The following is a 27,824-nucleotide window of genomic DNA, read 5'->3' as shown; positions in this document are numbered from 1 at the left end:
ATGTATGTATGTAAGTATGTGGGTGAAGGGAAGCTTATATTAAGCCTCATGTACTTGCTTAAGAAAAATGTGAGGAGGAATCAGAGTACTTACATCTCTATCAGCACAGGATTCATTTTCATTCTTCTCTACATTGGCCCCAATTTCTTCCTGTGATATGAGAATTTCTTTTCTTTCAGCAGCTTTACCTACATTTGGCTTTGGCTTTTGCAATCGGCCCCTCACTTGTGCAGGTCTTAAAGCCTTTAGTTGACTCCCTTCCTGCAGACAATTTTTTTCACCCAAACTAGAACCACAAAGAAATAAAATTAATGTTTATTTTGAAGTCACCAATTTCCTTCTCCCTGGCATGAAAAAGTAAACCATTTGGAATATGAAATAATTCACAAGTTTCCTGAAAAGACATAATCCGCCCGGGCGCGGTGGCTCACACCTGTAATCCCAGCACTTTGGGAGGCCGAGGCGGGCGGATCATTTGAGGTCAGAAGTTCGAGACCAGCCTGGCCGACATGGTTAAACCCGTCTCTACTAAAAATACAAAAATTAGCCAGGCATGGTGGTGGGTGCCTGTAATATCAGCTACTTGGGAGGCTGAGGCAGAAGAATCGCTTGAACCCGGGAAGCAGAGGTTGCAGTGAGCAGAGACTGCACCACTACGCGACAGAGCAAGATTCCATCTCAAAAAAAAAAAAAAGAGAGAGAAAAAAAAGACATAATCCTGGAAGCCGTCTTGAAAAAGCACTTTTAAATAGAATTTTATTACAAAATTGGAAAAATCTACATCTGCCAAGCATAGAATACTACTCCTGACTAAGGATACTATAGAATAATATAGAACTCCAGGGGATTAGTCCCAAACCATGGTATAAATGGTAACTCCTGGAAGAGCCCAGAATCCACCAGTCAGGTTCACATTCTATTTTAGATTTCCATTTCAAGTTAAATATTCCCTTTTAAAATCTCTTAGTATAAATAAAATCATCCAGGGGCATATATTGTAAACATTCAAATGTAATGGCTAACTCAATAGACTCATAAAATTTATATAAGCAATATCAAGCAGACAGAGTATTATGAATGTTTCAAAACCACCTATGGTTGAAAATGAACTTAAAGTATGCTGCTTGAAAATTAAATTCAGACCTTACTAAGTAGAAAACAAATTATTACCATCATTCCTAAGAGTTACTTTTTTTTTTTTTTTTTTTTTACTACTTCCTGGATACTCACATAGATAAAGTTTCAGCTTCTGGATTCTCTCTCTCTGTAGTCTCCATTCTCAAAATGTCCAATGTATTCATTTTATCTTTTTCCACGTGGTTCTGTGAATTTAATTTGCTACAATTTATCTACTTACAATAAACAGTTCAAACTTTGTAATAAATAAATGGAAATTAAAACAACAGAACTGGCCAGGCACGGTGGCTCAAGGCTGTAATCCTAGCACTTTGGGAGGCCAAGGTAGGTGGATTGCCTGAGCTCAGGAGTTCAAGACCAGCCTGGGGAACATGGTGAAACTGTCTCTACTAAAATACAAAAAATTAGCCAGGCATGGCAGCGTGTGCCTGTAGTCCCAGTTACTTGGGAAGCTAAGGCAGGAGAATTCCTTGAATGCAAGAGGTAGAGGTTGCAGTGAGCTGAGGTCACGCCACTATACTCCAGCCTGGGTGACAGAGTGAGACTCCATCTCAATAAATAAATAAATAAATAAGAACTTCATATTTTGTACTTCTAACTAGAGGAGATTTTCTAAAAATCCTAAATGCAGATGAGAATTTTTTTTTTTTTTTTGAGATAGGGTCATGCTCTGTCGCCCAAGCTAGAGTACAGTGTCATGATCATAGCTCACTGCAGCCTTGACCCCTGAGGCTCAGGTGATCCTCCCACCTCAGCCTCCTGAGTAGCTGGGACTACAGGTGCACACTATGCCCAGCTAATTTTTTCATTTTTTGTACAGACCGGATCTTGCCATGTTGCCCAGGCTTGTTTCAAATTCCTGGGCTCAAGTGATTAGCCCGCCTCAGCCTCCGAAAGGGCTGGGCTTACAGGTGTGAGCCACCACACCTGGTGTACATTTTTTTTTTTAACAAAAATGGAATCACACTAAATACTTCAGAAAAATATTTCTGAAATGTTAATTACCAAAGGATACAAAACTGTATTGAAACCATGATTCAGCTATGTAAAAGAAAATCTGTAAGGAGATATGTGAAAAGATTGGTTGCATGGGAATAATGAAATTACAAATATTAAAAGGAATGGCTGGGCATGGTGGCTCACGCCTATAATCCCAGCACTTTCGGAGGCTGAGGCAGGTGGATCACCTGAGGTCAGAAGTTCGAGAGCAGCCTGGCTAACATGGTGAAACCCTGTTTCTATTAAATATACAAAAAATTAGCCGGGCATGGTGGCGCATGCCTGTAATCCCAGCCACTCAGGAGGCTGAGGCAGGGGAATCACCCGAACCCAGGAGGCGGAGGTTGCTGTGAGCCGAAATCACACTATGCACTCCAGCTGGGGCAACAAGAGCGAAACTAAACCTCCAAAAAAAAAAGAAACAAGATTACAACACTTCAAAGAAATAAAGGTAAAGAAAAAAATTACAACTAATTTTTGTTTTAACTTTTACATGAATCTGTATTTTCTAAATTTTCTACAATTCAATAAACATAAGATTAGAATAATATAACTGTACTATAAAGATTATGATAAAAGATATTTCACAAAACAGGAAAAGAAGCAAACCAACATCTTAAAAAGTGTTTTAGTTAAAAAAAAAAAAATTGTAACAATAGAATTCTGGAAAAGTTATAAGGAAACAGATTCATTTAGCAATGTAAATAGATTATTTATGACTGTCAGTTTGACAATGCATAACAATTCAGGAGACTCAGACATACCAGAAAATTTTTTAAAGTAATAAAAATAACAAATAACAAAAGACAATGCATAACAAGAATCACAAAAATTTTAAAACATTATTTGACCCAAGGATCCCACCCGTCTCTAGAAATTTATACTTTGTTTCCTTGAGAAAGCCTTACTTACAAAATCGTTTGCTTCTAATGTACAAGAGTTAAAAAAAACAAACAAAAATAGAAACAATCTGAACATCCATTAGTAGAGAACTGATTAGGTAAATCAATAACATGTTAACATGATGCAGCTATTAAAAAGATCAATTGGACCCAAAAAAGTGTAAATTAATAGTTTCAGAGGAAAAGGGTTTTTTAAATTTTTTTATTTTTTTGAGACAGAGTTTTGCTCTGTTGCCCAAGCTGGAGTGCAGTGGTGCAATCTTGGCTCAATGCAACCTATTCCCTTCTGGGTACAAGTGGTTCTCTTGCCTCAAACTCCCAAGTAGTTGGGATTACAAGCGTGTGTCACAATGTCCAGCTAATTTTTTTGTATTTTTAGTAGAGATGGGATTTCGCCATGTTGGCCAGGCTGGTTTCAAACTCCTGACCTAAAGTAAGCCGCCAGCCTTGGCCTCCCAAAGTGCTGGGATTACAGGTGTGCGCCACTGTGGTCAGCTGAAAAAGGTTTTGGCAGGGCGCAGTGGCTCAATATGGTGAAACCTAGTCTCTACTAAAAATACAAAAATTGGCTGGGCATAGAGGCACGCGCCTGTAATCTCAGCTACTTGGAAGGCTGAGGCAGGAGAATCGCTTGAACCCAGGAGGCAGAGGTTGCAGTGAGCCAAGATCACGCCATCACACCACAGCCTGGGCGACAGGGCGAGACTCCGTCTCAAAAACAAAACAAAGAAAAGAAAAAGGTTTTAAATATTATACACAGTATGGTTAAAAATTATAGAAACATGTGCATACATAGATAAAGTTACTGGCCAGGCATGGTGCCCTCACGCCTGTCATCCCAGCATTCTGAGAGGCCAACGCACACGGATCACTTGAGGTCAGGAATTCAAGACAAGCTTGGCCAACGTGACAAAACCTCGTCTCAACTGAAAATACAAAAATTAGCTGGGCGTGGTGGCGCATGCCTGCAATCCCAGCTACTTAGGAGGCTGAGGCACGAGAATAGTTTGAACCTGGGAGACAGAGGCTGCAGTGAGCCAGGATCATGCCATTGCACTCCAGCCTGTGCGACTGGGCGAGACCCTATATCAAAAAAAAAAGAGGGCAGGTGTGGTGGCTCACGCCTGTAATCCCAGCACTTTGGGAGGCTGAGGCAGGTGGATCACATCAGGTCAGGAGTTCAAGACCAGCCTGGCCAACAAGGTGAAACCCTGTCTCTACTAAAAATACAAAAATTAGCCAGGTGTGGTGGCACATGTCTGTAATCCCAGCTACTTGGGAGACTGAGGCAGAAGAATTGCTTGAACCTGGGAGGCGGAGGCTGCAGTGAGCCAAGATCGTGCCACTGCACTCCAGCCTGGGCAACAGAGCAAGACTCCATCTCAAAAAAAAGAAATAAAGAAAGAAAATGAATAAAGAAATTTATTGACCAGGTGAGCTGGCCCATGCCTATAACCCCAGCACATTGGGAAGCTGAGGCAGGACAATCACTTGAGGCCAGGAGTTAGAAACCAGCCTGGTGAACATAGTGAGACTCCATTCCTAATTTTTGCTAACTTAAAACAGAAAATTAGGCCTGGTGCGGTGGCTCACGCCTGTAATCCCAGCACTTTGGGAGGCCAAAGCAGGCGGATCACGAGGTCAGGAGACCGAGACCATCCTGGCTAACACGGTGAAACCCCATCTCTACCAAAAATACAAAAAATTAGCCGGGCATGGTGGTGGGCACCTGTAGTCCCAGCTACTCAGGAGGCTGAGGCAGGAGAATGGCGTGAACCTGGGAGGCAGAGCTTGCAGTGAGCCGAGATCACGTCACTGCACTCCAGCCTAGGAGACAGCGAGACTCCGTCTCAAAAAAAAAAAAAAAATTGTCTGGGTTTGGTTGCACACACCTGTAGTCCCAGCTACTGGGGAGGGTGATGTGGGAGAATCACTTGAGCTCAGGATTTCGAGGCTGCAGAGAGCCATAATAGTGCCATTGCACTCCTGGACTCTGTTGCCTGGGCAATAGAGCAAGACCCTGTCTCAGAAAAAACAAACAGAAAGTTTGTAAAAGACAAACAGAAATGTGACTGCCTGTGGGTAGATGAGAATGTTGCGGGCATAATTTAATATATAGCTGGTTTATGAAATATTTTAAATAAAAATTTTATATAAGTAAACAGAAGACAGATTTATCACCACTGAGGATATCTGAAATGATTACATCCCAGGTTAAAGAAAATGTGTAAACAGGACACTAGTAAGATACGAACAAATCTAATGTTAATGTAAGTTCTTGTATCTGTTTTAATATCAGTAACAGTACTTTGTAATTTCAAGTCAACAACTTTTATTCCCAACTATCTAAAGAAAATTTTTATAATTTTAATTTCCATGAAATCTCTTACCCCATACCTTTTCAACTGAAGTTTTTGAATGTGAATTCTTGCTCTCTGCCTCTGTTTTGCCTTGTGAAAGAACTGATTTCTTCCCAGCCCTTGACAAATTGGGTTTAGGTCTCTGGAAGCGACCTCTCAACATTGGTTTAACATTTTCTGTTTGATCAATTTCCCTGAAAAATTAACATTATTTAAATAGCATCAAACATGCAGTCATGTCCAAATGAACTTCTAAAATAACCTACTGAGAACTAGGAAGAACTCCTTTAAGAGCTTACTTAGAACAAGAGTAGCAAAGAAAACTTAAAGAGACTAACTTGTTCTATCTGATATTAAAAATACACCATTCATCATCAGTAATTAAAACAGTGTGGTACTAATATATGAATAAACAGGTAAATGAAACAAATTTAAAATCCAGAAAATGACTTCAAAATAGACATGATTTTGGCATATATTGAAGGTAGCAACTCATAATAGGGAGGATAAGATGAAATGCAATACAATACAGTGAGGATAAAACTTAAGAAATATTAAGTAAGATTAAATGATGATGGGAAGGCCGGGAGCAGTGGCTCACGCCTATAATCCCAGCACTTTGGGAGGCCAAGGCAGGTGAATCACCTGAGGTCAGGAGTTCGAGACCAGCCTGGCAAACATGGTGAAACCCCGTTTCTACTAAAAATACAATAATTAGCCATGCATGGCGGCATGTGCCTGTAGTCCCAGCTACTTGGGAGGCTGAGGCAGGTGAATCCCGTGCACCCAGGAGGCGGAGGTTGCAGTGAGCCAAGATGGTGCCACTGCACTCCAGCCTGGGTGACAAGAGCAAGACTCCGTCTCTGGATGTGGTGGTGAGCACCTATAGTCCCAGCTACTTGGGAGACTAAGGTGGGAGGATCACCTAAGCCTGGGAGGTCGAGGTTGCAGTGAGCTATGATCACACCACTGCACTCCTGCCTGGGCAACAGAGTGCAACCCTGTCTCAAAAAAAAAAAAAATTCATAAATGTTTAAATGTGTATGTGTGTGTGAGGGAGAGCTCAATCATACCTTTTTATACTTTTCGATGTTTGAACCTTATGAATGTATTGTCTATTTCAAAGACTGACATTTTGATTTTTAAGTTTGATTTCCATTGTGACAGTACTTTACTGAAAAATAAGAATTTATGAACTGAATAGCTTTCTTTTTTTTTTTTTTGAGACGGAGTCTCGCTCTGTCGCCCAGGCTGGAGTGCAGTGGCGTGATCTCAGCTCACTGCAGGTTCTGCCTCCCAGATTCACGCCATTCTCCTGCCTCAGCCTCCCAAGTAGCTGGGACTACAGGTGCATGCCACCACACCCAGCTAATTTTTTGTATTTTTAGCAGAGACAGGGTTTCACTGTGTTAGCCAGGATGGTCTCAATCTCCTGACCTCCTGATCCGCCCGCCTCAGCCTCCCAAAGTGCTGGGATTACAGGCGTGAGCCACTGCGCCCAGCCCATAAACTATTAATAGCTTTTAAGCCCATATGAGATGAGGAATTATGAGGAAGATTAAAAGGAAGTATAAAACCTTCAGATATCTCTTCAAAGGGAGATTTTTATGATGCTTTTAATCGTTTCTTGGGAAGATACTAATTTAACCAGTATCTGCATACTGGAAGATATACTTCCTTGAAATCACCAATATCAAAATATTATTTTGACACCAGGCATAAAAAATAAACCAAGTAAAAGTAAAATCTCACAGCAAATATTTAGGCTTCCAAATTGTTTTAGAATTTCATAAGTTACCACCTTCCTAAAATTCGTATCACTATTATACAATAGATATGAAAGAGAATCTTTCTGCAAAGAAATATAAAGTAAAACACCTGATGTTACACTCTGAACAGACTACAGTATAATTATATATTAAATGATTCCCTCTACTATTAATAAAGTATGTATTAATAATCCCCTTGAATCCCTAAATGAAGCAACATTATTATCATTTAAGAACCTTATCAAAATTTTATAAATAAATCCTAACGTATAAAATACTTACAGTGAATTATTTTTTAGGTCAACATTTCTTTCTTCTATACAACTACCCTCAGCATTATTCACCTCACACAATGCTCTAATTCCAACTTCGAATGAAGGCAAATCTGAAGTGCTTGATTCTGAAGACTCAGTTGCTACTGACGTGGCATCTTGTTGATTACTTAAAAAATGAAAATATGTCAGAGAGAAAAGAATTCCTAATGATATATATAATTATTTTTTAAAAATTTTAAACACACAAAATCACCATTTTGCAAGATGCTGCTTCACATTATAGAGTAATACAAACTGCTACATTAGCTTTTCTGTGATCCATCTTGCATCATGTTATAAAAACTGTACCTCCAGAGAAAGCAGCAGCCACAAATTTACACGCTTAGGAACATGCTCAAGAAGTTTCAAAATGAAGGCCGGACAAGGTGGCTCACGCCTGTAATCCCAGCACTTTGGGAGGCCAGGGCGGGCAGATCACTTGAGGCCAGGAGTTTGGAATATCCTGGCCAACATGGTTAAACCCCGTCTCTACTAAAAATACAAAAACTAGCTGGGCATGGTGGTGCAGGCCTATAATCCCATCTACTCAGGAGGCTGAGGCAAAACAATCACTTGAATCCGGGAGGTGGAGATCACACCACTGCACTCCAGACTGGGCGACAGAGCAAAGCTCTGTCTCAAAAAAAAAAAGGCTTCAAAATGAGAAATTATTAAATATGGTTCACAAATCAAACATGCGTAAAATAATAGTAATATTTAGGAATTAGCTTTCATTAAAATTTATATAGGCAATCCTTGCTATGCAGGGTACTGTGTAACCAAAAGTCAAATAAAGCAAAGACACAGCTCCAATAAGCTCAAGTTGAGTTAACATAGTCCTACGCAAAGTGAGAACTACTATATTAAAAAATATTTGAAATATCAGCCAGGTGTGGTAGCACGTGCCTGTAGTCCTAGCTACTCAGAAGGCTGAGGTGAGAGGATTGCTTAAGCCCAGGAAGTCGAGGCTGCAGTGAGCTGAGATTGCACCACGGCATTCCAGCCTGGGCGATAGAGCAAGACTCTGTCACAAAATAAATTTCAACTAAGAATAATATAACTGATAGCCACGCACTGACCATTTCAACACATATTCACATTTAGCCATACCTTTTTTTTTCTTTTTTTCTTGCTCATTTTTTCTACTAGGTGTTTATGTTTTCCTGACTTATGAGCAAGAGTTCTCTACATATTTTTATTGTCTAGATATTACACATAAAATCTCCCGATCAGTAACTTGCCTTTTCTTTATGGAGGATTTGTTAACAGAAGTATTTAATTTTACTACCATTAAACTTATCAATCTTATATTTTAAAGTCTGTGTTTTCTATGTCTTAATAGAAATGTCTTACCTGAGGCCTTCACATTACAAAGATTTTTTCTACATTTCTTCTAAAAGTTGTAAAGATTTGTTTTATACATGTAGTCTTCAATCCATCAGGAAGTTAGCGGATATGGTAACACAAGGATCAAATATTATGTTTTTCAAATCTCAGCTCAATCTAATGAACAGTTAGTTCTATCTTTGCCTGCTAATTTCTAAAGCTACCTCTGCCATATAACAGATTCCTAAATGTCTCTTCCCAAACTCTATATTCAGTTCCACTGAGTCAATTCATCTAACCCTGTACCAATACCATGCTGCTTTAGTTACTCTAGTTCGAAAATTAGTCTAGACAGTCCCTCTCCAAAGTTGGTGTTTTTTAAAACTGTCTTTACCATCTTGAGCCTTTGTTCTTGTGTACATGACAATTTTAGAATCTTTTCTAAATTTAGAATCTTTGTTTTCCAAAACCAACTGGGACTTTAACAGTCATTACAAGGTTGTTTTTCCCCTAAATTAGAAAAGTTAGGGCGAGACACAGTGGCTCATGCTGAGGTGCGAGGATTGCTTGAGCCCAGGAGTTTGAGACCAGCCTGGAAAACATCTCTACTAAAAAATGTTTTTAAAATTAGCCAGTCATGGTGTCCCATGACTGCAGTCCCAGCTACTCGAGATGCTGAGGTGATAGAATCATTTGAGCCCAAGAGTTCAAGGTTGTGGTGAGCTGTGATCACGCTACTACACTCTAGCCTGAGCAACAGAGTAAGACCCTGTCACAACATTTTTTAATTATTTTAAAAATTAGAAAAAGTCATGAGTACAGTTTTGTGTAGTTTATGAAATTAGGTGTATCTCTGAAGATGCATTTTAGATTATCTGTCACCTAGGAACAAACAACTATGAGAAATAGCACATGATTCCACTTATGTGAATATCTAGATTAGACAGAGTCATAGAGACAGAAAGCTGTCTACATCCTTACCGCTCTCAGTGAGCCTAATTTGATCTCAAACTAGGCAAGTCTGGTCCTGATTAATACTTGGATGAGAAACAGAAAGCAGATTAGAGATTATCAGTGGTTGCAGGGAGGGGAGAATGAGGAATTACTGCATAATGGGTACAGGTTTTCTGTTTGCAGTGATAAAATAGCTTTAGAAATAGTGCTGATGGCTGCACAACAATGTAAATGTAAATAATGCCACTAAATTGTATGCTTAAAAATAGTAAACAGCTTTAAGTTTGTTGTTGGCAATAGCTTTTTAGATATGACACCAAAAGTATAGGCAACAAAAGCAAAATTAGACAAATGGGACTACATTGAACTAAAAAACTTCTGTACACCAAAGGAAACAGCAGAGTGAAAAGGCAACCTATGGAATGGCAGAAAATGTGTAAATCATATTTCTGATAAGGGCCTAAAATCCAAACTATATAAATAATTCTCAAAACTCAATAGCAAAAAAGAAAATAACCTAATTAAAAAATTGGGCACAGGACCTGAATAGACATGCCTCCAAAGAAGATATACACAAATGGCTAACAGCTATGAAAGATGCTCAACTCAATAATTATCCGGGAAATGCAAATCAAAACAACCGTAAGAAACCACCTTCTACCTGTTCAGAAGGACATTATTAATAAAATAAAAGATAACAAGTATTGAAGAAGATGTGAAAAAAACTGGAACCCTGTACATTGTTGGTGGTTATGTAAAATGGTGTACCCGCTATTAGAAACAGTATGGAGGGTCCTCAAAAAATTAAAAGTAGAACTACCATATGATCTAGCAACCCCACTTCTGGGTATTTATCCACAAGAACTGAAATCAGGATCTCAAAGAGATATTTGCACTCCCATGTTCAGTGATGACAACAGACAAAAACAACCTAAATGTCCATAAAGAAAATGTGGTCTATACATGTACTGGAATATTATTTGCTCATAAAAAAGGAAATCTTCTCATATGCTACACCATGGATGAACCTTGAGGACATTACATTAAGTGAAATAAGCCAGTCACGGAAAGAAAAATACTGCATGAGGCCGGGCGCTGTGACTCACACCTGTAATCCCAGCACTTTGGGAGGCCAGGGCAGGTGGATCACCTGAGCTCAGTTCAAGACTAGCCTGAGCAAAATGGTGAAACCCCGTCTCTACCAAAAATACAAGAAATTATCCAGGTGTGGTGGTGCATGCCTGTGGTCCCAGCTTCTCAGAAGGCTGAGATGGGAGGATTGCTTGAGCCTGGGAGGTAGAAGTTGCAGTGAGCTGAGATCGTGCCACTGCACTCCAGCCTGGGTGACAGAGACTGACCCCATCTCAAAAACAAAACAAAACAAAGAAAGAATCATGATTGCCAAGGGCTGGGAGGCGGAGGAAATGAGAGTTGCTGTTCAATAGGTATAGAGGTGCAGTTATGCAAGGTAAAAAAAAATTCCAGAGATCAGCCATACAACACTGTGCCTATAGTTAACAACACTGTATAGTACACATAAAAAATCTATTGAGGGTAAATCTCATGATTTTATATTACAAATTAAAATTTAAAAACACACACACACACAGCAGGACACATCACATTTAAACTAATGAAAACCAAAGATAGAGAAAATCATTATAGAAAATTATAAACCCATGCAAACGCCAACCAAAAGAAAGCTACAATGGCAAAGTAAACATCAGAAAAAAAGAGCAATACCAGAAGGATAGTACATAATGATAAAGGGAATTTCACCAAGACAAAACAATCCTAGATATGTACACACCTAACAACAGAGCTTCAAAATATAGGGAGCAAAAACAAATAGAACTGAAAAAAATAAACAGGCAAATCCACAGTTACAGATGGAGACTTCAACACTCCTGTCTCAGTAATCAACAGATGTGGATAAAACCAGAAAAGACACAGAAAATACCTTAATGAAAGGATGGGGTCAGTTCTTTTCTCAACTTTTTCAGTGGAGGCAAAACCCACAATGCCATCTATGTTTTGTGTGCAGGAAAGCATCTGCTCCTTACTGCATTCACCTTCCTTTAGCTCGGGCCTTATAGCCTGACATTTATCTACAAATACAAAATGCATGTTATTCTAAAAAATGACAGCAAAAACATCTTTTTTAAAGCACAAAGGAATTTACCTATAACACTGTCTTTTCCTACAAAACCTTAATCAACATTCAAGTCCCTATTTGCAAGACACATCTTATTTTTAGACCATAATAAAAACTTAACATATATGAGAATCAGCTCAAGCTTCTTGGGCAGTTTGTAGCATCTTCCTTTTATCTTAAATTCTAAGTATTTAAAGTGGCTTATTTTATATGTCAAGTAAGGAAACTAAAAGTTGACTTAACTATTCTTTTGCTCCTTCAGAAGTATACTAATTAGTAACACAGTAATAGCTATCATTTATTAAGTACTTACTAAGCGGCAGGAACCCTTAAGTCCATCAGATGCATTATCTCATTTAATACTTGAAACAATCCCATTAAAAGATATTAATATTAACCTCATAGAGAACCCCCTGAGTTCAGAGATCTTAAGTAACTTTCCCAGTGCAATACTTAAGCAAGTAAAAAAGCTGGAATTTAAAGCAAGGTCTGTTTGATTTCTAAAACCTGGTTGTGAATCATTAAGCTGTTCTGCATTATACGTAATGACTCCAATAAGCCAAAAAAGAGCATAATATTGTGATGCCTACAAAGCATACTATGTTAGCTACCAGTACTCTTTTATTAAAATCAGATGGGTACATCTGAACTACAGAAAACATAAATTTTATAGAAAGGTTCTTCTGGTCTGCTCCTACCTTTTCCTTGGTTATCAGCTTTAAATAATCTACATATGAACTCTTAAGGAAAGGGACCAAGACTCCCCCTCAAACTCTTAGCCCTCATCCCCAAGCAACTCATAAGTGGCAATATGTTTGCATTCAAAGAGTAAAAAAGAAAAAGGGAAGGAATACATATTCCACTAGTTCTTTTATAGGAACTAACCCCTTGTGGGTTCACAGAGGTACTCTGTAGAGGTACAACATGAAAATCTGTGCTTTACTGACAGACAAAAGCAACATATTTTTAACTCTATATAGATGTGATTTCTAATCATAGTTAATGGGAATGCACAGGAGGTGATACATCTTAGAAACAAACTTTAGAGAACACTCTCCCCACTTTAATTTGTTTAATTTTTTTACATAAACTTTTTTCTTTAATTAAAAATAAACAGAGTTAGCACAGTACCATGAGTACAGAACCAATTAATAAGCATCATTAATTGCTATCTAGACAAAAAATTAAGTTACATACCATATTACTGTACATGTCTTCTCAAGTAATATAGAGGCTTTTTAAATATGTAAGAAACTTACTCTTGTGTTTTTCTCCTTTAGAAGGACCCGCCTGAACAGTGGCATTTTCTAAAAGATTGTTTACTTCCAGTTCATTAGCTCCATCTTGCTTCTTCCTCCTTCTTTTCTTTTGATTTAGGTCTACTTCTAATGCAACCTGCTCTGCATTCTCCCTTGGTAAGGTCAGAGACTCTTCTTCAACTGTCTGAGCATCCTTCTGAGATCTTTCTGTGTCTGAAATTCTAGAACTCATAGACTCATCTGGATCATTATTCACTCCTTCACAGGCAACTTTTTTCACTGAAAACAAGAGAAATTACTATAAATATTTAAACAACCTAAAGAAAAATCTGTAAAGGTGGGAAAGAGACTCAAAGATGTCCTCTGTATTATTTATTTGTATGAACAAAAAACCTAAAGACAACCTAAAATGTCTAATGGGAAATGACTAAATAATACATAAAAATCCATGGAGCCAATAATAATAATGAGGTAAGTTTATTCAAAGCATATTGTTGCATTAAAAAACCAAGCAGAACAAGATACACATAAAATCTCATTTTTATTAAACAAAAACAATTACATATAGAGATGCTCCTTGACTTACACTGGGTTTCATCCCAATAAACCCATCATAAGTTGAGTATACTATAAATTGAAAATGCATTTAATACAGGCTGGGCGCGGTGGCTCACGCCTGTAATCCCAGCACTTTGGGAGGCCGAGGCGGGTGGATCATCTGAGGTCAGCAGTTCGAGACCAGCCTGGCCAACATGGTGAAGCCCCATCTCTACTAAAAATACAGAAATTAGCTGGACATGGTGGCAGGCACCTGTAATCCCAGCTGCTCGGGAGGTTGAGGCAGGAGAATCACTTGAACACGGGAGGCGGAGGCTGCAGTGAGCCAAGATCACACCACTGCACTCCAGCCTGGGCAACAAGAGCAAAACTCTGGGCTGGGCATGGTGGCTCACGCCTGTAATCCTAGCACTTTGGGAGGCTGACGCAGGCAGGTCACTTGAGGTCAGGAGTTCAAGACCAGCCTGGCCAACATGGTGAAACCCCGTCTCTACTAAAAATACAAAAATTAGCTGGGTGTGGTGGTACATGCCTGTAATCCCAGCTACTTGGGAGGCTGAGGCAGGAGAATCGCTTGAACTGGAGAGGTGGAGGCTGCAGTGAGCTGAGATGGCACCACGGCACTCCAGCCTGGGCAACAAGAGCAAAACTCCGTCTCAAAAAAAAAAAAAAAAAATTCTGGCTGGGCGTGGTGGCTCACACCTGCAATCCCATTACTTTGGGAGGCCAAGGTGGGCGATCATTTAAGGTCAGGAGTTTAAGACCAGTCTGGCCAATATGATAAAATCCCATCTCTATAAAAAATTACAAAAATTAGCCGGGCATGGTGGCACGTGCCTGTAATTCCAGCTACTCAGGAGGCTGAGGTGAAAGAACTGCTTGAACTCGAGCAGTGAAGGATTCAGTGAGCCGAGATCGGGCCACTGCACTCCAGCCTGGGCAACAAAGTGAGACCCTGTCTCAAAAAAAAAGTTCTTACATTAAATAAGATATAGTGAGTTACTCATGTTATCACCTGTAACATACTCGCAAGAAGATATATAATCTTCTAGGATTATGTGTAAGTAAAAAAAAAAGACTACTAAGAATAAATGTATTTTGCAGTTATCAATACTACTTTTTAAAAGATATGCCCCAGAACAAGAAATTCTAGCCTAGCTTTGAACAGTGAAGAGTTAATTTTGCAGGCTTGACTGCTATCCTTTGAAAATTCTTCTTATAAGGTTGGCCCTTGGGCCATGTCTCAGAATTTGGTTCTGGGAACGGTTCCTACCACCCTAACTGATAAGAGTGGCTCTCTGTGCCTTAGCTGTACAATGTGGTTTATGCTGAACTGCTTCCCTTTTGAAAATCCGAAATTTTCGTATGTTCCAGGCAGAGGATGCCGAATCCTTAGTCTTCCTAGTGGATAATCAAACCCCAGTGGTGGTCATGGGGACCCCCAACACAGGTTCTCACCATCCCAGGTTTCAGTTCTGCCTCTGCCACTACTCACACTGTGAGTCCTTAGGAAAAAGTGTCTTACGATCTCTGGGGCTGTTTCTTGGTGATTAAAACCAATACAAAGGCCCGGGTGCGGTGGCTCACACCTGTAATCCCAGCACTTTGGGAGGCCGAGGCAGGCGTATCACAAGGTCAAGAGATAGAGACCATCCTGGCTAACATGGTGAAACCCCGTCTCTACTAAAAATACAAAAAAAATCAGCCAGGTGTGGTGACGGGCACCTGTAATCCCAGCTACTCGGGAGGCTGAGGCAGGAGAATGGCGTGAACCCAGAAGGCAGAGCTTGCAGCGAGCCGAGATCGTGCCACTGCACTCCAGCCTGGGCAACAGAGCGAGACTCTGTCTCAAAAAAAATACAAAAAAAAGAATAAAACAATACAAAGGGGGCTAAAATGTAAGCTAGCTAACATATAAGGTTCCCTATAGTTCCAAGTGTCTTCTTTATGTGATTATAGCTAAACATTGTCCTCATAGACCAGAGTTCAAATAGTTAAGAAAATATAAGCCTAAAAATAAAAATACCTACATATATACAATTTCTACCTGTTACAAGTCAACATCAGCCTTCAGAAATAAGTTACGCTCAACCAATACAGTCTAGTCACAATCCCAGAAGATTAGAGTTTTTTTTAATCCTAGAATTTTATACCAGATTTGTTTTACAAAGGAAAATGATAATAAATAATCAAACATGAAATACAACACTCCAAATCCTGATGCTCTTTGACTGGCTACAACTATCCTCTATGTTAGAGAGATATCAAATAACCCAATCACGCCAGTTAAAAATTTTAAAAGAAAGCTATTGTTTTGGACCAGATAACTAGTTCATTGAAAAAACATATAGTCCCTCCAACTGGATGCTTTGATGATCTTAACTACCTGAGCTACACATGAACTCTCAAAGGCCTGAGGGACAATATTGCAAGTTTATTACTACTAAGCAAACTATCACACTTTCTTTTAAAATCAATACCTTTTACATTTTTCCGTGGTTTGGTGGATTTCTTCTCCTTTAAACTGTGATTTTTAACATATTTTTGTTTTCTTTTCTCTTCTTCAGCAAGAACTTTCTGAAGCAAATGAGCAAAAAAATCGAAGTCAAAAGGGCGCTTTTCCTCTGTTTAAAAAAAAGGAAAAGAACTTTCAAGTTTTTATTTTTAAAAGCTACTTCTAGCTTTTAAAGTATCATAACATCAAAAGCAAATGGGTTTGTTTATCAGTAGGAGAACAGAAAAACAAATACACAACAGAACACCACTCAGCAATAGAATAGGTTTGTCTTAGCAGGGAAATAGATAAGTTCACATCAGAACACCACTCAGCAACGAAACAAATAAACTAGTTTATTACAAATAATAATTTGTTTATTGCAAATAAACTAGTTTTAAACAAAACAAAAGGAACTACTGATACATGCAATAATATGAGGGAATCTCAAAAACATACTGAGTGGAAGAAAACAGATACTAGGGTACATACTATATGATACCATGTATAAGATATTCTAGAACACACTAAGCTATCTATGGTGATTAAAATGAAAATATTGGTTGCCTTGGGCCAGGAGGACAGCATTTGATTGTTCAGAAAGGGACATAATAGACCTTGTGAAGTGATGAAAACATTTCCTCTATTGTTTGGGGTAGTGGTTACACAGGCATATTCTTTGTCAAAACTCGAACTACACTTTGAGCTGTGTGTAAATATAAATCAATTTTTTTATGGACTGAGAAGTCCTTGAAATGCCTGTTCACCACCATATGCCCTACCTTTATCACAACCATTTCACCATTTACTCTTATAAGTATCAGCAAAGTGGGAAGTAAATGAATTTAATCAGGAACATGCCCACTAAATATCTATCAACAGCATTATATCTGAAAGTAATCAGTGAACACTCCAGGCAGCAAATCCTTGCTTGAACTTAAAGTGAATGTAGAGAAAATGGTGCTCTATGCACATAAGCCGAAGACTGGTTTGATTACAAGACAGCCTCAGAAAAGAAGGTATATACTAAAATAAAAAGAATCTCAGGAAATTAAACCCAAATCTGGGATTCCTGAAGACCCTATTTCACTGTTGACCCAGACTTCATTTGTTCTGACTCTCCACAATGATTCTGAAAGACATAGCACTCAAAGAATCGTAAAGGATCTCCACATGGTTCTCACAGAAATTCAAAACGTAAGTTCTCTCAAAAAACTTATATAGATTTTATTTAAAAAAAAAAAAATTCCAATAGAAAGCCTCCAAATCAATGAGTTGTTTTTAGCTTTGAGATAGGATCTTGCTGTGTTGCCCAGGCTGGCCTCGAATTCTTCGGCTGAAATCCTCCTGCCTCAGCGACTCCTGAGAGTAGCTGGACCTATAGGCATACAACACTGTATCCTGTTTAAGATCAATAAATTTTAAAGATATCTATTATAATGGTCTATAAAAATGCTTCACAATCCAAATAGACTGTTTATAGATTTATGAATTACTTTCTGACTATGATGTGTTACACTTAATGAAGTTTCAGGACCACTTCTCTAACATGGAACGGGCTGAGGAGCACAATAGTCCAGATCTTCTAAGAGCCATTCCTCAAAGGAGTTTCCCTAAAGACCCGATAAAACACTGGGTGTAGGATCCACCCACCTACCTTAGTGTCTACTCATAAAATAAACATACATGCTACATAATGTAGGTACTCTCTACATTTGGATTTTTTTTTTTTCTAAAATTAGCACTATGGCTAATCTTATGACTAAATGGACATTGAATACATTTATTAATCATAAAATACTGATAATTATAAATCCACAAAAAAATATATTCCTGTCCACAGGTGTGGTGAAAAAGAAAAAGACCTATCTTCTAATCAAAAAATAGAATAACTATTTTAAACAGTAAATTTATTTTTCTTTATAGATCCTTTGATATCTTTCTCTAGACTTAAAGAAAAATGTTAATTTTAACGAGGATTTTAGTTAGAAATTGAAAGATAGCTGTCATTCCTTCAGATGAGATCTAAATTCAAATGCTAGTATATCTCTTCAGACAGAACTTCCTTAATGATCCAATGATCATTAGGAAAAAAGAGACCTAAACATCCACCCTCTCTTTTTTCTTCTTTTTGGAAATGAATCACTACCTAAAATTATGCTTATCAACTATATTTCTTCCCCCATCCAATCAGACTTAAGGCTCTAAATACAGGATTCTCATCTGCCATTTATCTTCCACCATTACATGCTCAATACCTAGAACAATGACTACCATATAGTAGGTGGTCAGTGTTATTGACTGAATGACTGATTAGTCATTCAGAACCAGAAAGAATCATCTATATAACTAATAGTACTGTCTTCCAGAAACAATTATCTCCTCCAATACAGTTCCTTCAGAATAAATAACACTTAGAAGTGGTACCATCAATCCCTCCATAACTTCTTGGACTTAGAACTGTTTACCTGCACCTAGATGTTCTGGATAATCTCCTGCCTATATATTTGTAGCAAGTGCCAGACCCATACTGCTAAACAGAAAAATTTCAGACTGCTTTCTCTTAATGCCGATACAGGAACAAAACAAATCTAAAACACACTAAAGCCAAAGACAAAAGACTGGTCATTTTTTAGGCTCTTCAAGTAATACTTTGTAAAAGAGGTCTTAATACTTACGGAATGCTTTGTCTATTCTCCATCCATTTGTTTTCTCTTCCCGTTTAAATTTATTCTGTTAACAACAAAAAACCCTATGGTAATTTTCTCCCATAAAACAAGCTTTTTTTTTTTAAATGCAGTAAGCATTAAAATGAAACTCTTAGGAATAACATACTGTTCTCTACTTAATATGTCTTTGCCAATAGGCAAGTTACTTAAACCTTTGGCTTTTTAAAAGTAAGGATGAAAGATTTTTACTGAGCTTCTTGATTCTCATTACTGATAGCATGAATCAGCAATGGAAGCTGGATTTACAGAGGACAGAAAAAAATAAAGTCAACAAACATGGAAGCAGATCAAACCTGTGATTAAGCTCACTGGTATTAACTTTTAAAAAATTAAGTATTCATAACAGGTTAAACCTCTGACATCATTGTTCTAATATATTTCAAGTAGCATGGAGAGAAGACTATAGAGAAACAACTAAGTGAAATTTTGAAGCAGGCCAAGTTTATCCTGACAAACTTCTATATATTAAGGCACATTTCCTCACGTTTTTCTCAGCCCCAAAAATCCCTGTCCTCAGTTTACTACCAGATTACTTCCATTAAGAGGGAGATGTTTAAGGCTTAAGGCTCAATCCATCCTAAGGTCATTAGGAAGACTGAGGGCATAAGTTTGTGTCTGAAGACGTCTGATCACACACACACATCGTAGGAGAGGAAACAAACAGCCAATGTTTCCCATCTACACGTCAGTGATCTACAAGTTTTTATTAAAAGCACAAAAATAAAGCTTTTTAATTGCAAAAAAAAGAGAGAGAATATCACATGAAACAAAGGAAGTACTTCATGCCCCCTTCCTCCCTTCAAAAGAACTTAACCACTAACACGACTTGTAAAGCAATCACTTTCTTGTATTTCCTTATTGTTTATGACCCAAGTGTGTATTCTTAGATGATACAGTTTAGCCTTGCCCATATTTTTAAGACCTGATATGACATTAACATCTTTTAATGTACAGGTTGCCCTTCTTTCCCGTTCTTTTGTTTTTCTTCACAAAACTTATTATCAATACAGAAGTTTTCAAAGATAATCTTATTTCTGCCTTAAAAGATCATACTTCAAAAGTTAACAAATGTTACCTCCACAAAAAATGATTGGCTATAAACACTAAATTAAATGTCCTAAAAGAAATATCAATAGGCTTCAGGCATTTAATTCTAAAACAGTGCTACCTCATATTTTACTTAATTGGTAATATAATTCAGAACAATTTAAAACTTTCTTGAAGAAATGTATTGAAACTAGTCAATGATTTCATAGGTAAGAACCAGTAACAGGCCAAATTCCATGATCACAAAATAAATCCCATAATTTCCACTTCTGGCCTTGACAAAGTAACTCATTATGGACAGGTCCTACATATCCAACTCCACCACGAATGACTTTTAACACTGACAAAATATATGCATCAATTATTTTCAAGCAAAGGACAATAGTGAGAGCAAAACTACAATCATGGAGAGAAGGAAAACAGACAAGATGTGCCCATGTTTACCTTGGCTCTCTGCCTGGGCTCTATTTCCTAACCAAGGAAAGGGAGGTGAAGGCCAAACAGGGTACAGCAATCCAACTAGGCTGCAGAAGCAGGGAATCTTTAGGAGCATAGTTCTAAAAAGGAATTGTGTAGAGGGGTACCTCACAGGCCTGGTGGAAATACCCCATAGTACCTTGGCCTAAGTATGGGTTGCATATGTCCAGAATATAAAGCTTAAAAGAGAACAGCTGCTAAAGGAATGAAAGCAGAAGGAAGATACTAAAAGTTATAAAACACCATACGACAATAGAGTTCAGGTGCATCCTAATGGAAAGACCTCATTAATACCCAAATACATTCACCTCAGACACCAGAAAGATCACCATTAGAGATAAAAAGGATACCCTAGAGTAGCCTTTCTCTACCAGGGATGTAGCATGAGAACTAAGTACTAATGCATTAAAGCAGCCACTGTATGCAATGCATTCCCTTCTCTCACTTATCTATTAATAGTATAGTATCAGTATAACCATCCTTAGAGAACTTAGAAAATAATAACTCATGCCTACCATGAGACTGCTCTGGAAAAAGAAGAAAATAATAAAATATAATATAATAGTAACTCAAATTATTTTCTGTAAATCAGACGAGAAATCCCATTGGAGAAAGAATGTCCTAGATTAAAGACCAGTCTAGATCTGCCTCAACAAAGCTTTAAGACAAGCCTTAACAGGAACAAAGAGGTTGGCAGTAAATTAACGGCTTTCCAGAACAAAAGTCAACACTATTTCTGTTTTGTTTATTGAAACAGTCTTGATGTCTTCCAGACTGGAATGCAGTGCTGTGATCACAGCTCACTGCAGCCTCGATCTCCCAGGCTCAAGCAATCCTCCTGCCTCAGCCTCCTGAATTGCTAGGGGACATGTGCCAGCATGCCTGGCTTTTTTTTTTTTGTAGAGATGGGATCTTGCCATGTTGGTCAGTCTGGGTTTGAACTTCTGGGCTCAAGCAATCCTCCCATCTCAGCCTCCCAAAGTAGTAGCATTAGAGGTGTGAACCACCGTTCCTGGCCCAATGCTCTTTAAAAAAAAAAAAAGAAAAAACATAATCCAGACACTGTACAACACATCGTTCACAATGTCTGGTATGTAATTTCTTTTTTTTTTTTTTTTTTTTTGAGACGGAGTCTTGCTCTGTCTCACAGGCTGGAGCGCAGTGGCGCGATCTCAGCTCACTGCAACCTCTGCATCCCAGGTTTATGCCATTCTCCTGCCTCAGCCTCCCAAGTAGCTGGGACCACAGGCGCACGCCACCACGCCTGGCTAATTTTTTATATTTTTAGTAGAGACAGGGTTTCTGTGTTAGCCAGGATGGTCTTTATCTCCTGACCTCGTGATCCGCCTGCCTCGGCCTCCCAAAGTGTTGGGACTACAGGCATGAGCCACCAAGCCTGGCCTAGTATGCAATTTCAAAAAAACTCATGGCTGACCGGGCATGGTGGTTCACTTCTTATAATCCTAGCACTGTGGGAGGCTGAGGTGAGTGGATCACTTGAGGTCAGGAGTTCAAGACCAGCCTAGCCAACATGGTGAAACCACATCTCTGCTAAAAATACAAAAATTAGCCAGACATGGTGGCATGCACCTGTAATCCCAACTTGGGAGGCTGAGGCAGAAGAATAACCTGAACCCAGGAGGCAGAGGTTGCAGTGAGCTGAGATCATGCTACTGAACTCCAGCCTGGGCAACAGAGCGAGATTCCATCTCAAAAAAAAAAAAAAAAAAAAAAAAATGGCCAGGCACAGTGGCTCACACCTATAATCCCAGCACTTTGGGAGGCCAAGATAGGTGGATCACTTAAGGTCAGGAGTTCGAGACCAGCCTGGCCAACATGATGAAACCCCATCTCTACTAAAAATATAAAAATTAGGCCGGGCACGGTGGCTCATGTCTGTAATCCCAGCACTTTGGGAGGCCAAGGCGGGTGGATCACAAGGTTGAGATTGAGACCATCCTGACCAACATGGTGAAACCCCGTCTCTACTAAAAATACAAAAAAAAAAAAATTAGCTGGGCATGGTGGTGTGCGCCTGTAGTCCCAGCTACTTGGGAGGCTGAGGCAGGAGAATCACCTGAACCCAGGAGACAGAGGTTGCAGTGAGTTGAGACAGCGCCACTGCACTCCAGCCTGGTGACAGAGTTGAGACTCCGTCTCAAAAAAAAAAAAAAAAAAATTAGCCAGGCATGGTGGTGTGCACCTGTAGTCCCAGCTACTCAGGAGGCTGAGGCAGAAGAATCGATTGAACCTGGGAGGCGGAGGTTGCAGTGAGCCAAGATCACGCCACTGTACTCTAGACTGGGTGACATAGTGAGACTCTGTCTCAAACAAAAACAAACACACAAAAAAACCCGTAACAGAGAGCAAAAAATTAATTATTTTTTAAAACCCACATGACATGAGAAAAGATAGGAAAATGTGATAGGAAAAGAAAAGTCAAAAGAAAAAGATCCCATTCCCTGGCAAGCTGACTCAGAAAAAAAAGAAAAAAAGAAACAGATTCCAATATAATCTAGATATTAGAATAAACAAACAAAAAAGTTAAAGGAGCCATTCATTATACAGATGTTTCAGGATTCAGAGGAAAGTATAGTGAAGAGATGGGGAAATCTCAGCAGAGGAATGGAAACTATAAAAAATAACCAGAAGGAGGCCAGGTGCGGTGGCTCATGCCTGTAATCCCAGCACTTTGGGAGGCTGAGGCGGGCGGATCACGAGATCAGGAGATCAAGACCATCCTGGCTAACATGGTGAAACCCTGTCTCTACTAAAAATACAAAAAATTAGCCAGGCGTCATGACGGGCGCCTGTGGTCCCAGCTACTCGGGAGGCTGAGGCAGGAGAATGGCGTAAACCCGGGAGGCAGAGCTTGCAGCGAGCCGAGATCGCACCACTGCACTCCAGCCTGGGTGACAGAGCGAGACTCCATCTCAAAAATAAAATAAAATAAAATAAAAAAAAACCAGGTGGAAATTACAGAAATAAGAAATATAGTATCAGAAATAAAATATTCACTAAATGGGTTTAACAGCAGATTGAAGACAAAAGACAGAGTCAGTGAACTTGATGCTATGACAATAGAAATTATCAAAACTGAAATGGAGGAAAAAAGATTGGAAAAAGGTGGTCAGAGCTTTGGTAACCTGTAGAATGTCACGTGGGGTAAACTATGTTGGAGTTCCAGAACGAGAGGATTAAACAGAGAAACTATTAAAAGAAGTAATTTAAAATTTCCCCAATACAGTGAAAGATGCAAGAAGCTGAGCAAACTCAAAACTAAAGCTAGGCATATCATCGTCATATAGCTGAATACTAAAATTAAAAAAAAAAAAAAAATCCTGAAAACAGCCAGAGAAATATAATTAATCATATATGAGGCAAGAATGATATGATTACTGTCGACTTTTCATCAGAAACACTGAAAGCCAGGAGACGATACAATGACATCTTTAAAAGACCAAAAAGAAAAAAACTGTCAAACCGGCAAAATATATCATTCATAAACAAGGCTGAAAGGCTGAAATAAAAACATTCAGATAAATGAAAGCTCAGAAAATTTTTCAATGGTAGACCTGTCATTCAGACCTACAGGAAGAAATGAAAACACCAAAAATGGTAAATATATAGTTAAATGCTAAAAACTAGTTTTTTCTGCTCAATTTCCTTAAAAGACAAAAGACTCATATATTATATCTATATATAGAGAGAGAGAGCTGTTTTTTTGTTTGCTTGTTTTTGTTTTTGTTTTTGAGACAGAGTTTTGCTCTTGTTACCCAGGCTAGAGTCCAATGGCATGATTTCGGCCATCGCAACCTCCACCTCCCGGGTTCAAGCGATTCTCCTGCCTCAGCCTCCTGAGTAGCTGGGATTACAGGCATGTGCCATCACGCCTGACTAATTTTGTATTTTTAGTAGAGACAGGTTTCCTCCATGTTGGTCAGCCTGGTCTCAAACTCCCAACCTCAGGTGATCCGCCTGCCTTGGCCTCCCAAAGTGCTGGGATTACAGGAGTGAATCACCGCACCCGGCTGTTTGTTTTTGTTTTTAAGGCTAGTTAAGTAAAGCAGTGGTAGTAGAGTAGGATAAAAGAAATTTTATCTGGGCCAGGTATGGTGGCTCAGCCTGCAATCCCTGCACTCTTGAGAGGCTGAGGTGGCAGACTGCTTGAGCCCAGGAGTTTGAGACCAGCCTGGGCGACATGGCAAAACCCCATCTCTACAAAAAAATACAAAAATTAGGGGGGCATAGTGACATATGCCTGTACTTGGGCACTTGGGATGCTGAGATGGAAGGATCACTTGAGCTCAAGAGGTTGAAGCTGCAGGTAGCCACAATCATACTACTGCACTCCAGCCTGGGCAACAGAGAGTGAGACCCTGTATCAAAAAAAAAAAAATAAACGAAAAGAAGAAATTTGTCTGAACATGGGTCAGTCGGTTTTTTAAAAAAAAATTTAATATTAAAAAAGAAACAAATCTGTACTCAGCTGTGATCATTTAGTTGTAAACACCAGTGCACTTGGACCAGCTGCCTCATTAAACTATTATAAAATAAGTTCACTGTAAGGTGAATTTAAAAATATATAGGGCTAAGTGCAGTGTCTCATGCCTGTAATGCCAGCACTTTGAGAGGCTGAAGCAGGAGGATTGCTTGAGCCTAGGAATTTGGGCCAAGCCTAGGCAACACAGTAAGACCTCTTCTCTACAAAAAATAAAAAATTTAGTCAAGCACGGTAGCGCACACCTGTGGTCCAGGAGGCTGAGGCAGGAGGATTGTTTGAGCCCAGGAGGTCACGGCGGCAGTGAGCTATGGTTGCACCACTGCACTCCAACCTGGGCAACAAAGACCCTGTCTCGAAAAAAAAAAAAAGAAAAGGAAAGGAAAAAGAGGCTGGGCTCGGTGGCTCACGCCTAAAATCCCCCCACTTTGGGAGGCTGAGGTAGGCAGACCACTTGAAGTAAGGAAGTTTGAGATGAGCCTGGCCAACATAGCAAAATCCCATCTCTACTTAAAAAAAAAAAAAAAAAGAGTTGGGGGGGCCGGGCACGATGGCTCACGCCTGTAATTCCCAGCACTTTGGGAGGCCGAGGCGGGCGGATCACGAGGTCAAGAGATCGAGACCATCCTGGCTAACATGGTGAAACCCTGTCTCTACTAAAAATACGAAAAATTAGCCAGGCGTGCTGGTGGGCGCCTGTAGTCCCAGCTACTCGGGAGGCTGAGGCAGGAGAATGGTGTAAACCCGGGAGGCGGAGCTTGCAGTGAGCCTAGACCGTGCCACTGCACCCCAGCCTGGGTGACAGAGCGAAACTCCATCTCAAAAAAAAAAAAAAAAAAAAAAATTAGTTGGGCGTGGTGGCACGCGCCTGTAATTCCAAGCTACTCAGGAGGCTGAAGCAGGAGAAGGGCTTGAACCTGGAAAGCAGAGGATGCAGTGAACTGAAATTGTGCCACTGCACTCCAGCCTGGATGACAGAGCGAGACTCTGTCTAAAAAAAAAAAAAGGGAAAAAAAAAGTCAAAGCTGGCCATGTTATTTGGGGCTACGGAAAAAACAAACAAATAAAAGGCTGAGATTTTCAGGAGCTTCGTGGTTGGTGAATGCAACCACGTGCTGGGAGGTCAGTGCACCCCAACTCCTCCAGGAGAAGTGCCTGCATTCAAGACCCTTCCAGACCATACTCTATGAATCTCTTCATCTGTATCCCTTATAATATCCTTTATAATAAACCAATAAACAGCTGGTTCAGTGTGCTGAACTTTGCTAGCAGCTGAGAAAGGAAGCTAGAAAGAGGCAAGCTCCTGGTGCAAAGGTTGGCATGCAGCATAATTTAGGCCTTAGAGAAGCTGGGGTTTTAACACTTTACAAGATGTGTTTTCTCAAAGCTGCCAGTTCTTTTAGAACTCATCAAATTGAGGCTGCTCCACCCAGCTTTACAGGGAATGGATTTAAGGCAAATCTTGTGTTTAAAGAGATTTAGAGGAAGCCTGAAGAGGAAAGTGGACAGATTGTGAAGAAAATCCGTGGTATTTTTGCCTTTAAGGTGAAGAATGAATGGCCTAGGGGGTAAAGAAGCCACCTAGTGGTGGATGTAAAGAACAGAAAAGGATCAGTGCTTTCCAACTCTAACTCACATGAGAAAGGTGACCACACAATCACAAAGACTGACTAGGACTTACTGGCTTTAGTGGTTGAAGTGGTAAAATGAATCCTCAGTTCTCCTTCTTTCAAGGCAAAGGGAAAATCACTGGCAATATGAAGTTACAAAGTTTTCAGCTTCAGCCAAGCAAAGGTAAGCTGTGAGGAACTCCCTTTGGCTACTTTTGAAAATCAAGATATCTCATCTCACAGATAGGAATTCATACAATTTCATTGTCAGAATTTAGGCTGAAACTACACATTGGCAAATAACATGAGATAGATTTGTTTTAAAAGGTGTGACCAATCCTGGTTTTCCTAACCTCTGGGTGAATACAGCCTGATGATGAACTACTGCTTTGCTGAACTGGATACAACTGTGCATTACAAAGTTAATACGTTATTTATGGCCTGGAGTAAAACTGAGCTTCAGAATAAAATTAGGAACAGCAAAATCCAAAAAAGTACATAAACATAAGCTCCCATTTTGCTTATGAAGTGCACTGAAGGGCCAGACACAGTGGCTCATGCCTGTAATCCCAACACTTTGGGAGGGCGAGGCAAGAGGATCACTTGAGTCAAGGAGTTCGAAACCAACCTGGGCAACATAGTGAGACTTAGTCTCTACAAAAAATTTTTTTTAATTAGCTGGGCATAGTGGCATGTGCCTGTAGTCCCAGCTACCTAGGAAGCCGAGGTGGGAGGATCATTTGAGCCCAGCAGGTAAGAGGCTGCAGTGAGCCAAGACAGAGGCTGCAGTGAGCCGTAATCATGCCCATGTACTCCACACTGTGTAACAGAGCGAGGCCCTGTCTCAAAAAAAATTAAAATAAAGTACATTTAAGAATTATTCTGCTGAAGATGTAATTTAAGAGTTCCCTGGATGAACTAGAGAAGAAAAAGACTACCAATAGCTGGCAAGTAATTAGTGTTATGCATTTAATAACCTTAATCAGTAATAATTAATAATTCTTAAAATTTTATACTGGGGGCCAGGCATGGTGGCTCACACCTTTAATCCCAGCACTTTGGGAGGCCAAGGCAGGTGGATCTTTTTTTTTTTTTTTTTTTGAGACAGAGTCTTGCTCTGTCGCCTACGCTGGAGTGCCGTGATGCAATTTCGGCTCACTGCAACCTCTCCCTCCCGGGTTCAAGCAATTCTCTTGCCTTAGCCTCCCAAGTAACTAGGACTACAAGTGCCTG

General features: G+C 39.5%; 1 protein-coding gene across 1 annotated transcript in view; it reads right to left on the bottom strand.

Annotated features, from left to right (window-relative positions):
• The window catches only part of BDP1 (B double prime 1, subunit of RNA polymerase III transcription initiation factor IIIB), a 112,900-nt gene that overhangs the window by 62,460 nt on the left and 22,616 nt on the right, over nt 1-27,824 (bottom strand). The window contains exons 9-16 of the mRNA XM_054489897.2: nt 18,906-18,960; nt 16,214-16,357; nt 13,176-13,454; nt 11,722-11,869; nt 7,450-7,608; nt 5,436-5,592; nt 1,231-1,322; nt 94-286 (exon numbers count right to left, since the gene is read on the bottom strand). Coding sequence (XP_054345872.1) covers nt 94-286; nt 1,231-1,322; nt 5,436-5,592; nt 7,450-7,608; nt 11,722-11,869; nt 13,176-13,454; nt 16,214-16,357; nt 18,906-18,960 — 1,227 coding nt within the window. The remainder of the gene's footprint in view (nt 1-93; nt 287-1,230; nt 1,323-5,435; nt 5,593-7,449; nt 7,609-11,721; nt 11,870-13,175; nt 13,455-16,213; nt 16,358-18,905; nt 18,961-27,824) is intronic.

Source organism: Pongo pygmaeus, chromosome 4 (assembly GCF_028885625.2).
Source record: "Pongo pygmaeus isolate AG05252 chromosome 4, NHGRI_mPonPyg2-v2.0_pri, whole genome shotgun sequence".
Lineage (NCBI taxonomy): Eukaryota > Metazoa > Chordata > Mammalia > Primates > Hominidae > Pongo > Pongo pygmaeus.
Note: the sequence above shows the minus strand (reverse complement) of the source record. Positions and strands in the feature narration are given on the sequence as shown.